General features: G+C 38.6%; 1 protein-coding gene across 2 annotated transcripts in view; it reads left to right on the top strand.

Moving 5' to 3' along the window:
• The first annotated feature begins 790 nt into the window (after window positions 1-790).
• The window catches only part of LOC126092099 (baculoviral IAP repeat-containing protein 5.2-B-like), a 36,675-nt gene continuing 23,530 nt past the window's right edge, over window positions 791-13,935 (top strand). Inside the window, exons 1-2 of one of the 2 annotated variants that reach the window (XM_049907524.1) lie at window positions 791-947; window positions 6,659-6,763. In XM_049907524.1, the coding sequence (XP_049763481.1) occupies window positions 921-947; window positions 6,659-6,763 (132 nt within the window). In that variant the 5' untranslated portion in view covers window positions 791-920. Of the gene's footprint in view, window positions 948-1,004; window positions 1,129-6,658; window positions 6,764-13,935 lie in introns of those variants that run through there. The other variant, XM_049907523.1, reaches the window with a different exon arrangement.

Here is a 13,935-nt window from a genome sequence, read left to right as displayed (position 1 = left end):
GAACCTGCTTCGGTGGATCCAAGTTTAGCTTAATACTATACAGCTGAGTCCTGAACATGATTCGTTTTCTGATATAACGTCAAATTTGATCGCTAGTGAGCCATGTTTATACAATCGGACCTTAGTGTTGCATAACGCACTCGATTTCTTTCGATATTTTGCGAGTCATAAGCAACTGTTTTCAGGTTTTGTTAGGCTCATCTCTCCCAATCCGATCAAGAAAACATCCTCCGGAAATTGTGTAGTGTACAAAGCGAGAAAGAAGAAAAGTGATATATGATATGATTGAGAGAAATGTCTAGAGGTGTTGCACATACCTGTATTTTTTTTGGTATTCCATACCAATAAAAACTCCAAAAGCAGTATTATCTTCACTTCTCACCAATTCAGTGAATAGTCACAATATATAAAAAAAAAAAAATCCTATCAAAAATGATATAAGTTTGAGGAAAGTTTGTAAGGCGGAATATGCTAGTAAATATAGGGTCAACTATTGGGAAAAATATTAGTAAGACAGTGGGTTAATAACATAATCACATAAAAAATTAGCAAATATGAAAGAGAAATAAAAATAAAAGATAACAAAGAAAGCAGCCGAAACAAGAAGCTATGCGTGTATAGGCAAGCGTAGCACACGTCCAGTAGCTACTTTTAGAACAGTAGAACACGCGCAGCTAGGTGTTCTCTTAAAGTCGGATGCGTATGGCCACGTGTTGTCAATTTCTGGTCCAAAACGTCATTACAGGCAAACGTTTTACTGGTGCGAGGTACTCTGGTTGGTTACGTCTCTGTCTATGAGGATCTTTGTGTAGAGCTAATGTCGTTGGAAAGTTTGAATTTTGGTGGGTCGTTTGTATGTCAATGTTGCTATGTGCTGTTTATTCATAGGAATACTGTAAGAGTATAAGTCGTGTTTGATCATGGTGGCTGCAAACGTTGAGGAAGCGGTTAGTACAGCTGACAATTATTATTGTACAGATAGATTACTGATACTGGTGTTTTCCTGTATGTAGTTCGTTAGGAACTGTATTTTTGTCGCTGGAAACTATCTTTGAAAGAGGCGAAATGTTTTACGTACGTCGTTGCGGAGGCGAAGTTCACGGTTTAGAAGGAAATAGTTTAAATAAGGTAAACTCTGGAACTTTTGAGAAGAATTTGAAAATAACTGTTGGATAAGTTTTTGAATAGCAAAATCTTTGAGAGTGTGGAATCTTCCATCTGTTGGCTTTCATCAGAGTGCCTACATCTACGTTATTACTCACGTATTCACAGTTGAGTGCCTGGCAGTGTAAAGTTTCATCCAATAATCTATTCGTTTCGTATTCGCTTAAGGTAAAGGACTTATATAACTGAAAGGAAGCTCATCTATGTTGCTCGTGCAGTCTGCCATCCACAGCCCTGATGTGTCCTCGTTCGTATCTTTTGGAGTCAAGCAAAAAAACTTCCCCGATCCAAGAGGTGTCCTTTGGCGCTGCTACCCAAATTTTAGTTTAATTATACAAAATCATGTACTCCATAGCAGTCCGTTTCCTGGTAAGTTGGTTTAGCTGCTGATCCCAATAATTCCGAACATCTTCCTCCATTGCTCACTGAACAATTTTTTCTCTGTTAAACGCTTTGTCTCCTACAGTTACTTTAGGGAATTCTGTTTATAACTGAAGTTACAATATTAGTCGAGGAAATACAGTTAAATGAATGTTATTCCTGTAGATAACAATGGAGAGGAAAAATGTCGGCTGTTATAAATGGCAGCTATTTCAAGTAAGTTTGCAGCAAAACTTGTTTCAGTCAAGTTTAAAGAGCAAGATATTTATCTTGCTGCGGATGTAGTTTTCAAAGAAAGGAAGGATATTAAACATGCTGCTGATTTACGAAACTATTAATGTATTTAGTGTCCTGCCAGTGACAAAAACTATGGAAAAATTACAGCAGTTCTGTCCATTTCAGGTTGGATGTGAGGAAAACCAGTGACCCATAAATCAGAGTTCAGTATGTAAATGACAAATATTTAAGATAATTGTATCCTACCTGAGAGAGTTTTGTACATTGTTACTAAAGTCCAAACACTTCCATTAATGTTATGTTGGTTTTTATAACAAGTGCCGTAATGGTTTACAATAGTATTAAAATGTTGTTTATTCAGAAAATGGACTTCAGCAGAGCATATAAGGAAATTCTAAGGAAAATTGCAAAAGATGCCATCAGATAAAACCCCCATAAGAAAGAGAATGAGAAGATGCGAAAACATGAAGATAAAGGTGTGTCATGAAAAATTTGTAGTTCAACATTACAGGATGGAAACTGAAAGAATTGGAATGTACGTGCTTAAACGAAACCTGTCCCAATTGAAGGAGAGTTGGAGACCTATGCCATCCATGTAGAATCGTACAAATGTCTTGAGTCCCTCAGAAAAGCTTTCTCAGTTGCTGTCCTTCCCTCCAGCAGTCATAAAAGAAGCTTGTATAGGATAGCCTGCATTAAAAGGTAGCAAAGCAGATTTTCATAGAGATGAGAAAACTGTCCTATAAACTTACAGATATGTTCAAAATACAGAACTTTTTCACAAGTATTAATATCAGAAACAAAACATGTTATGGGGGATGTCAAATCTGTTGTACACCCCATGATGGGGGAAAGAGTTAGCCTGCAAAGAGTTTTCTTGAACAAAATAGTAAAGGAAGGATTCTTTAAGAAAAATCCATATACTGAAATTGAGTGTTTTAACTTCATAATCTCAGAGGAGCTATGGCGCAGAGACCACGACAGGAAGATATTTGTCAATGCTCCACGAGAAAGATGGTAGACACGTCACTGAAGATGCTGCTCCAGGATACAAGTCTGTGGAAGACTGCAGTAGAGTGCAAAATCAACAACAAAAAGGGAGCCGAGGATGCCTGGTGGGAAACAGGTCATTGTAGGGTTAATGACGATAGCAACAAGAACAACACTTAACACGAAACCATGAGGCACACCATTTTTCTGGATAAAGGTGTCAGGCAAGGCAGAACCCACGCGTATTTTGAAAACTCGGGTCTTATTCCTGAAGGATATGGAACATGCAGCAATGGAAGCCCGACGTGTAGGGAATAGAGAATACCAGTCCTCCAGCAGATGTTTCTCGAAATTGAGAAACAGAGCCACAGTCAGGTATTTCCACAGAAAACCACTTTACCAGTCCTCCAGCAGGTTTCTAAGGCTTTCTCCAAATTTAGAAACAGCCATGGTCAGGTATTTGCACAGAAAACCACTGTTGACATGGGTGGAGAAAGTGACAGGATGAGCAATTGCAGAATGGCGAGCTTGAAATCCACATTTTGCAGTGGTTAGTAAATTGCGAGACTAGTCACCATACCAGCCGGGCATAAATAAGACATTTCATCTTGCAAACACAGATGGTGAGAGAAGTGGGGCAGTAGCTAGAAGGAAGGCATTTGACCTTATCGGGGTTAGGTATGGGTATGACAGTGGCTTCACGCCAACATATGGGGAACGTGCCCTCTGTCCAGACGCATTTGTACGTATGAAGTAGAAAGTGCCTGCCAGCAAGAGAAAGGTGCTGTAACAGCTGAATGTTAACATCGTCTGGCCCTGGGGTAGAGGATCGCGATGAAGTGAAAGTGTGATCTAGCTTCCTCATAGTAAAGGCGGCAATGTAGCACCCACAGTTCTGAGAAGAGAAGGGTATTGCCCGAGCCTCCTCCGCTTGTTTCTCATCAAGGAAGGCAGGGTGACAGGAGGAGCGGCTTGAAATCTCAGACAAAGGAAAATCCAGGATAGAATATAACAGTATTATGAAAAGGAAGTTGCAGTGTGGCTTCAGCTGCCAGAGGCCGCAGTTGTGTGTGTGTGTGTGTTTACTTTTGACAAAGGCCTTGTTGACTGAAAGCTCACATTGTGGCAGTCCTTTTGTTGTGCCGGTATGTGACTCGGCGTCTTCGATATATGGTGGGTAGCAACTTTCCTTTTCATAGTATTGTAAATCAAATATGTTCTAAGTAATAAGTATCTGATTTTTGCATTTTGGAAAAATGCAGGACTTCTTATTTCTAATTGCATATTGCAAAGATACTCCTGTCATTCGTTGCACTTTAACCCTTCATAAAGTGAACAAGTAAAGGAAATTGTCATTAACATTGTCACCTATGAGTAAAATGCATACTGTAAAGTTAGTAAACACTTACTGGTAGGTTCTATATGGGGGCACCAGTGTCACATTTCTCCTAAATTCACAAGCATTTTTCAGAAAAAATGTAATTAAATACGTGTTAATTAGCATATATATGATAGACCTTACATTTAAGTGAAGTATTAGAATTGAACAAAAAAAAAAAAAAATCAGACTCAAACCAGCAATCCAATGATTACTAGTATAGAGTGGTGCAGACTGAACCATGCTAGCTATTGAAAAATCTTAACAACATTGGTTTAAGGTTGCTTGGAAAACTTCGTAGATTGTTTCAGATTTTTGAGTTTTGCATCGAACTGCTTAGACGTATTGCTGTTTGAATTCCGAACATCATGTAAAGTAAATATGAACATTACAAAAAATCAGATTGTTGTGTGGTCTCCTTGTAAGTTTGATCTGTGCTAGCAGAGTTTGTTAGTGAGATGGTTGGAAATTGGGTCTTTCTCATTAAGACAATTCAGGAGCCACAGATAGTGCTGTAGTAGCTTGGATTTCGAGGGCTAACTCAAGTTCCGGAGATGACTGTCACTCGATGGTTCTACAAATGGCCATGCAATTATGGCTTATGCGACCAGTGGTATCTTAAATGACTGTCCTGTTGGTTTGCAGTGTAGTTAATGGAGCTTTCGGTACTAAGTCAGGGAAGTTAAAGTAGAAAATATAATGGCGCCAAATTGCAGGAAATACTCCATTAATTAAAAGTGTGAAAGGAATCAGATTTCTGTGGAAAATGTTAAGGCATGTATTAGGTTAAAAAATGAGTGAATTCAGTACTTAAAATATGGTTAACATAAATAAGCAGATTAAATGTGTTGTGTGAGAAGATTGCTTTTTACATGCATACAGTAAGTTCAGTGTCCGGAATTATTTGCATTTAGGTGGGAAGGAGACTTACAGTGCTGTACAGAATTAATTGTTCAGTAATAGGTGGGGGTTGCTTGATTCCATTGCTTTGTGGATCTTGAAATTTGTATATTTCTAACATTTGTATTTTAAAATGGGTTATTAACTTTTTAACTTATGGTTGCTACAAGTTCTGGAAATCAGGGAAATTTGAAAGAACACTGGAAAAATCTGTTTTTTGTTTTGTTTCAGTAGATGAAATGGTTTGTTTACTGGGATGTTGTGCATCGTCACTGGCTGGGCATAGCTGAGTACATGCGCTGCTTCCTATACCCTCATTCTGCCACCAATTGTTGCCACTAGCGTAGCAACTGCTGATGAGAGGCAGTGGGGTGTGAGGAGTGGTTTGTATGGACCTGATTCTCAAGAGACTGTAGATGCTGTGGCTGGAGACAATAGTAATGTGTGCATGAGTTGTGTCTGAGTGATTGTGTGAATGTGTGTGCACTCTAGTTTTCTGATAAAGGCTGTGGCCAAAAATTTAGTTGTGAGACTGTGATTGTCTTTTCTATGTGCCTGTCTCTGGCTCAGCGATAATCTTTACGGTGAGTTGCTACCTCATTTCATCAGCATGGTGTCTGTGACATGTTACTAGCTGGCCACAAGACTGGACTTCCGTGACGGGCCAAAACTGCAGGCGATTTCTGCAGGTATCTCTAACAGATCAGGCATACTGATCTGAAGCCCATTAGTTCCCCCTAATGTTCAGGCCCTGCCCATTGACTCTAGTGTCACCGATCTGCCCACAGGCCGGGTCTGTTTGTGTGTGGCATAATGCGGTGGAATTTCGTGGTTTATCCAATGACCCAGGACTGCTCTGCTCCTCGGCAGGCCAGAGGCCATGGGCAATCATTTTTAGGAATTGCGACTGTCTCACTGCAAGTACATTGTACAGTGTGGTGTTTTATAAACATTTTATTCTAGTACATTTTGGCACTTCGAAAATAATTTATATATTAGAAAATATGGACAATAAGAAGAAAATTGGAGCAGTCACTGACAGTTTGTACGCTGTATACTCGTATTTCTCAAAAGAAAAATCTTGCAATAGCTGTAAAATAATAGACATAACACAGTGACTGATAACAGACAATAACTAACATAGGCCTAGTTGCACTGACATTTTATTGGTGGTGACTTACAGTGTTGGTTTACACAACTCTTACCTGCCTTATACACTTCTTTCAAGAGGCCTACTTTTTTCTGGCATTATTTCTGAAATCAGTGAAAGTATTATAAATCTGTCTTGTGGCTCCAAGGAATTGTGGATTTTGGTCACTGAATGTGTTTTGTTGAAATAAAATAACTTCGGAGGTCTTTTGAAACACACACTATTTGACTTGACATTACAAAATATGTTGATGTTAGTACTTAAGATTTTTGCTGACACGAGGGACACTTACATTGTTTGGTTAACTTATGTCTTTACTTACCCTTGATATCTTAAGTTTTCAGGGAGAAATGCTAGAACTTGTCTGGAAATTGGGGAATTTTGCTTGGGGAAACTTGTGGCAACCTTGTAACTAGAAATGCTATATGAAATATTCATTATGTACTGCTTCATTTCAGGAGATTGTGTTGGATGTTGGCATTCCCATGCTAAATTTGAAGGATCGGTTGCAAACTTTTAAGAAATGGAAGTTTCCAGACAATGCAAACTGCTCTGCAAAGAAGGTGATATTTCTTAAATCAGTATATTTTTAAATTTATGTATTCAGTGTCATAGTATGTACTTTACGTGTGTATGTAAAAGATCTTGGCTGCATTAAGAAAATGTTTTCTTTTTATTTATGGATAGTATAGATTTGGTTTCATTCCTTTTTGTAATTTATCAGATACCTGCACTGAGAAATCACATTTTTGTGAAATCCAAAAAAAGACATGAATTGTTTATCACGATTTGAATCCCACACTTTGATCTAACAGTTAGAACTTGGGTGTACTAGAATAACTGTTTACCAAGGAGAGTTAATTTTTAGACATTTTATAAAGAGCTACTTTATTCACTTTCAAAGCTTTATATTTTCCAAAGCATTGCATGTACAGATATGATTGATGCATGAACACTGTTATAAACACACAGTCTGCATTGTGCACACCAGTTGGTATTGAGAGGACAGTGCATCAATGACGTTACAAAGCAAGAAGAGTTCTTGTGTGACTTTGAAAACTAATACTGCATGCTTAATCACTGTGATGACAAACTGTCAGAATTATTAAAACAAATTAGCTTACAAAGATGCTGATGATGAAACAGTTCAGCCAGTGGATAAACACAGATCGGGCAGAATTGGTGAAGCAGTGCACAACTGTTGGTGAATGCATAGATTTGTTAACAAAATTACAGGGACATAAAATCCACACTCATTTATGTCAGTCAAAATCATTGAAAAAATTGGAACGAAATCTAACCCAGAAGAGCAGTTGTTATAATGGACTTTGCTGAAAACTACAGTTTCGTAATTCAAAATGAAATTGTTACCAATAGGCAAGAAGCAGCTATATAATCCATCCTGTGTGTGTTTATGTGGTACACAAAGAAAGTAAATTTGTAATAGTGAACCACTGCTTTATAAGTGATATGGAACATGATGTAGGATTTGTAAATGCTGTGCAGAAGGAAATGAAGTGGCTGGCAGAGAATTACCCCCAAGTGAAGAAAGTGCATTATTTCACTGATTGATATGTTACTCATTATAAGAATAGAAAAAGCTTTAAAAATTTGTACGGGCACAAAAACAGATTTTTCTGTTATGCTGCTACTAGCCATGATAAATCTGTGTGCGATGGTTGGTATGAACTATGATGTCTATTGAGAAGAGTTAGTCTTCAACTAGCAGATGATACACCCTAAATAAAGTTAACCCATGTTACGAAAATGTTTCAATTAAATTTACAGTTTTTGACTCTGTATTTTTGTGAGGCAGCCGTACTATACGTTGTCAGTTTACATCATCTGATTTGAATGATCTTCTGAACAATGATGTGTTATATGTTAAATGAATATCCAATATCTATCAAAACCTATGGTGTTTCTTTTTTAAATAATGTTTTGACAAAAATAAATCTTGTATCAGCTGTCAGTGTTTTAAATATGTGAAAATCATTGTTTGGACCACAACTGCTTAAGTTGATTTTCTATATTCCCGTTAGTCAAGAATAGCTATTAATTTTTTCCTATAAAGATACATCCCTTCTGTGACATCTGGGCAAAAATGGCAGTGATGTGTAGAAAATGATACTTTCTGTTATTGTTATTTTTGTCTGAAGAAATGTAATCCAAATGACAAACATCAGTTCTGGCATTTACGTGTGTAAAAAAAAATTCCATTTCTGCCCTCAAACTACATGAAGTATGAGAAATTTAGTATTGACTATCGCCATGCAGAAAGTAACAAGTAGAAAAAGTTTAATGACAATCTGAAGCAGTGGGTGTCAGGTATGGGTGATCTTACTTAGAATTTTCTTCATCACAACACAAAGTATTGAGATTTCAGACTTGTGTGTGTGTTCATTTGCGGAAAACCCATTAATAATTTTATTACAGTGTGTACTTCTTTTGGGAATTATTTAAGACCAATTATAAGTTCACACCAGGGTGGAGAAATGTGATAGAAGCACATTTCGACGTGTCTTTGCTTTCTCTGGGAACTGGAAACTGACACACATTAAATTTGTTTGTGCTGTTCTTTGTAACTTCACTGCTTAAATAATTCTCTTAAGTATCTGCTTCTCTTAACTCAAAAAATCCCCAAATCAAAAGCTTCATAAACACTTGAGTTACGGACATTAATGTAAATACCATTTTGCATTGACATTCTTAGAGCCCCGTCACCAGAATATCACTACATTTACAATTAAATATAAAAACAGTTTGTCTGAGAGCAAAAGGATTTTAAGCAAGTTCTTATGTTACAAATATAAGCAAATGCGCAAAATTTAATGAAAATTTGAGATGATGGGTGATATGACCTGTGAGATTTGATATGGAATGACTTGGAAACTAGAACACTGTCCCATACACAGTTCCCATACCTAGCAAGTTTTCACCACTAGTTACTCTACATTATATTTTCCCTCACCAAAGACAGCTATTTCCAAACCAACAAATCAATTTTGTACAACTAATCAGATTTTATCAACCATTACCAACTTCTGTACAAACTCTTAGTCAAAATAATATTGTAGTTTTAAAACCAATTACAAAATTCTTTGATAAATACAACCTTATTCTGTAAAACTAACAAACACTGAAGGATCTTATGGCCTTCAGGTCACAAGTCGTGATAAATAAATAAAGTATAAACAACAGTAATGTCTTTGTGTTTATGTAAACCTTCAAATATTAATAATGCAGCAACAGATATTACAGTTTCCTTGTCTCTAGACATGACGTGGCAGACAATATGAAAACAATGCAACAAATAGTGTTACAGACAATGCGAATACACTGTGAAAGGTTTACTGCCAGTTTGGACAGAAACAGTCGGAAACGGGTATGATACACTTTAGGAAATAATGTTTCAAACAGAAACGTGTTTTCAGCGGCAGCGTGGACACAGCTTAAGAGTACTTTTTGCAGCTGTGGTGTTACTAGTGGGCTTCTTTTGACTATAGAGTTTGCGCTTGTGAACAATCCCTGTTTCAACTGTGTGCATTTCGATTATTCACATCATTCGTAGTGTGTGTGTGTGTGTGTGTGTGTGTGTGTGTGTGTGTGTGTGTGTGTGTGTGTGCGCGCGTGCAGTATGCCATTTCAAAGCAACAGTGCATTGAAAATATATCGCAAATACGTCACACTTACTGTTAAATGTCAATAAAGCATCAATGATGTAAAGCTTAGAGATTTTATGATAAATTATGCACAATACAAAATTCAGAGGAGAAATCAATAGCATAATGGATGTCATGGTTAGCTGATTTCGAGGATATAGGTTAGTAACTTGCTGCATGCCATTATTTTTCCCCAACTTAGTGTTATGATTCTCATACAATATGTTCTGCGATATTTGATGTTAAACATTTGTCTGATTAGAGATTGAAGGATGAAATAAACTTTGGCCTGTTTATTTCCGAATGTGTGGTGATTCGAGTGTTAGGTTAGACAGAAACCTAAGAGGACAATATACATTCCTGTGAGTGAAACGAGGAGCAGTAAAATTCATATGGTTCCTTGTCACTAATACTTCGCTGTAGATTTCCAAATATGTGGCAATTTCAGTGTGTGGTTAGGCAGGAACATGACACTTTAAATCGCTGCAAGTGAAATGATGAGCAGAACATTCATATTCTTCCTTGTCACAAATATTTCGCACATTCTGCTACTGCCAACCTATTACCCTAAAAAGTTCTTGCTACAACCTAGTCTCCTGCCACTGACACGTCCATAAACATCAACTTGATGTTACAGCGATGGACAAATCGATGGGCTCATTCTGTCATCCTCACAGTGTCACCACATTATGGTTATGTCAGTTCCTACAAAAAGTAGTGTGAAATGTAGTCAACCTATCATTGCCTGGAGAAGCTAAATGTTGCAATTTGCATTGGCAATGCCTATAGTTGATTACATCAGCATTTCCTCTCAAGTTTCCCCTATCAGTGATGGCCCAAAATATTCCCTTAATCTGCGACCACCCACAGTGCAAGCTGTCTGTCTTCTGTACCATTTATAATTCGTTTAGTCAAATCAAATGTCAATAGGAAGAAAACGGGACGAAGTCAAGCGAAATGTTGAGTGAGAATGTAGAATTGAATAAATCTTAATAGGAAGAAACGTGAAAACTGGGCACTTTTAGCATTGATCTTAAGTTTTTCACGGCAGTTACGAATTTATGGTGTAGAATGGTGAAAAACATAAAATTTCAGTTCCACTGTGTTTACATTTCTAACAGGTTGCATGAAAATATTGTGGATGGGGTGTGAGAAATGTTACTTTCAAAGTAAATTTCATTTTATGCAAGATGAATTACATTACATATGAGAATGTGATGAATTTCTTAAATCATGGGGCATTTGACTGTAATACAGAACTTAATACTTTGACGATGAGCCACTTAGAAAAATTTTGGTCTCAGACGAGCCATTTACACTGGTATTTAAAATTTTACTAGCACATATGTGTTTGATAAATCTTAAGCAATTCTCATATTTATTTTAGTTCTTTCATAGATTACAAATTGTGCAATAACAGTAGCAACAAGTATAATTATTCTTCAGAAAAAAGAAGTGAGGTGAGTTCTTCGGCAATTTGACACGTAATTGGCTTCTCTGTAGAAAAGTCGAAGTGGTTGACAGAACAAGTATTCAGGCAGGTACCCCACAAAATGTTGCACAGAAGTGAAATTTATAATTGTGCCTGTCAGGAATATTCAGCTGCTGCATTTTAAGCTGTGCTAGTAGGATCATGCGTAACCGAACCTTTGGAGAAAGCTGCAGAAATTTTTGATGAGCAGTGTTATATGTGAAAGTTCAGCTTTTCTTGTAACTATACTGTAAGCATTTTAATTTAAACCATTAACTTTTCCATTTGTGTGTTCATACTGCATAAGTCATATCGCTATTGGCTGATGTCACTTGTCCTATGCCCTAATTATCTGTCAGTGACTTCCAATACCATGTGATGTGAGCTACGACTGGCTGATGAAAGCACATGACTATGTTGATTTCCATGATTTGGAAGCTACTGTGCTATATTTGGTGGAGCTTGTATTAATACTTTCATAATACCAAAATATGCAGTGTACCTCTTTCCACCCATTAAGTCTTTCCTAAAGTGTCGGGAAGTTCCTCGCTGATGGATAAATCTTAAACCATTCAAAGGATTGAAAAGTTTTACAGCTCCAAGGGAAAGTACGCCACTTAACATGGGAAAAATATACTTTGATCTGGGGTATGGTATATTTTCACCTTGGGAAGTGTTTTGTAATAAGGAAATTTGGAAACTTTTTCTTCTTGTCTACGTATACACCCTGTGGACGCTGATTTGCAAGCAGGAAATGTTAGGTTCTGTGTCCCTCGAACAAAGTGTTTCAGTTCTGTGTTCAGTTCTTCCTCTCTTTTGTTACAGAAAGAGTCCACTGTCTTTGGCTGGCTTCATATTAATCATACATGTGTGAATTATGGCTTCATCCTATGCAGTGACTGACATTCACTGATAGTGGCTCATATCCAGCAGTCTGAATGCAGTGCCTTCTGGCCAATGTATCCTCAATGTTAGCTGAGGATAAAAGGACAGCCAGACAAGCTATACTCAGGTCAGGGTGGTTGGCTGTCAAAGGGGTGTTTCCTAACTCATACTGGGCCCTGGGGGTCCTTATTTCCTTGTTACTTCTATCATTTCAACACTCTCTCTCTCACTCTCTCTCTTACTTACCAAACAAAAGTGCTGGCAGGTCGATAGACACACAAACAAACACAAACATACACACAAAATTCAAGCTTTCGCAACCAACGGTTGCCTCATCAGGAAAGAGGGAAGGAGAGGGAAAGACTAAAGGATTTGGGTTTTAAGGGAGAGGGTAAGGAGTCATTCCAATCCCGGGAGCGGAAATACTTACCTTAGGGGGAAAAAAGGACAGGTATACACTCGTGAGCGCGCGCACACACACACACACACACACACACACACACACACACACACACACACACACATCCATCCGCATGTACACACACAAGCAGACATTTGTAAAGGCAAAGAGTTTGGGCAGAGATGTCAGTCGAGGCGGAAGTACAGAGGCAAAGATGATGTTGAAAGACAGGTGAGGTATGAGCGGCGGCAAATTGAAATTAGCGGAGATTGAGGCCTGGCGGATAGCGAGAAGAGAGGATATGCTGAAGGCTAAGTTCCCATCTCCGGAGTTCTGACAGGTTGGTGTTAGTGGGAAGTATCCAGATAACCCGGACGGTGTAACACTGTGCCAAGATGTGCTGGCCGTGCACCAAGGCATGTTTAGCCACAGGGTGATCCTCATTACCAATAAACACTGTCTGCCTGTGTCCATTCATGCGAGTGGACAGTTTGTTGCTGGTCATTCCCACTTAGAACGCTTCACAGTGTGGGCAGGTCAGTTGGTAAATCACGTGGGTGCTTTCACACGTGGCTCTGCCTTTGATTGTGTACACCTTCCGGGTTACAGGACTGGAGTAGGTGGTGGTGGGAGGGTGCATGGGACAGGTTTTACACCGGGGGCGGTTAAAAGGGTAGGAGCCAGAGGGTAGGGAAGGTGGTTTGGGGATTTCATAGGGATGAACTAAGAGGTTACGAAGGTTAGGTGGACGGCGGAAAGACACTCTAGGTGGAATGGGGAGCATTTCATGAAGGATGGATTTCATTTCAGGGCAGGATTTGAGGAAGTCGTATCCCTGCTGGAGAGCCACATTCAGAATCTGATTCAGTCGCGGAAAGTATCCTGTCACAAGTGGGGCACTTTTGGGGTTCTTCTGTGGAAGGTTCCGGGTTTGAGGAGATGAGGAAGTGGCTCTGGTTCTTTGCTTCTGTACCAGGTCGGGAGGGTAGTTACGGGATGCAAAAGCTGTTTTCAGGTTGTTGGTGTAATGGTTCAAGGATTCCGGACTGGAGCAGATTCATTTGCCACGAAGACCTAGGCTGTAGAGAAGGGACCGTTTGATGTGGAATGGGTGGCAGCTGTCATAATGGAGGTACTGTTGCTAGTTGGTGGGTTTGATGTGGACGGACGTGTGAAGCTGGCCATTGGACAAGTGGAGGTCAACGTCAAGGAAAGTGGCATGGGATTTAGAGTAGGACTTTTCCAAGGTTCTAATCCTTTTTATATTGGTGTTCAAATTGCTGGTGATGAACCTGCTAAAAACGATGTTGTCCAGAG

The sequence above is a fragment of the Schistocerca cancellata genome, chromosome 7 (assembly GCF_023864275.1).
Source record: "Schistocerca cancellata isolate TAMUIC-IGC-003103 chromosome 7, iqSchCanc2.1, whole genome shotgun sequence".
NCBI classification, from domain to species: Eukaryota; Metazoa; Arthropoda; class Insecta; order Orthoptera; family Acrididae; genus Schistocerca; species Schistocerca cancellata.
This window is presented reverse-complemented; position numbering and strand designations above follow the sequence as displayed.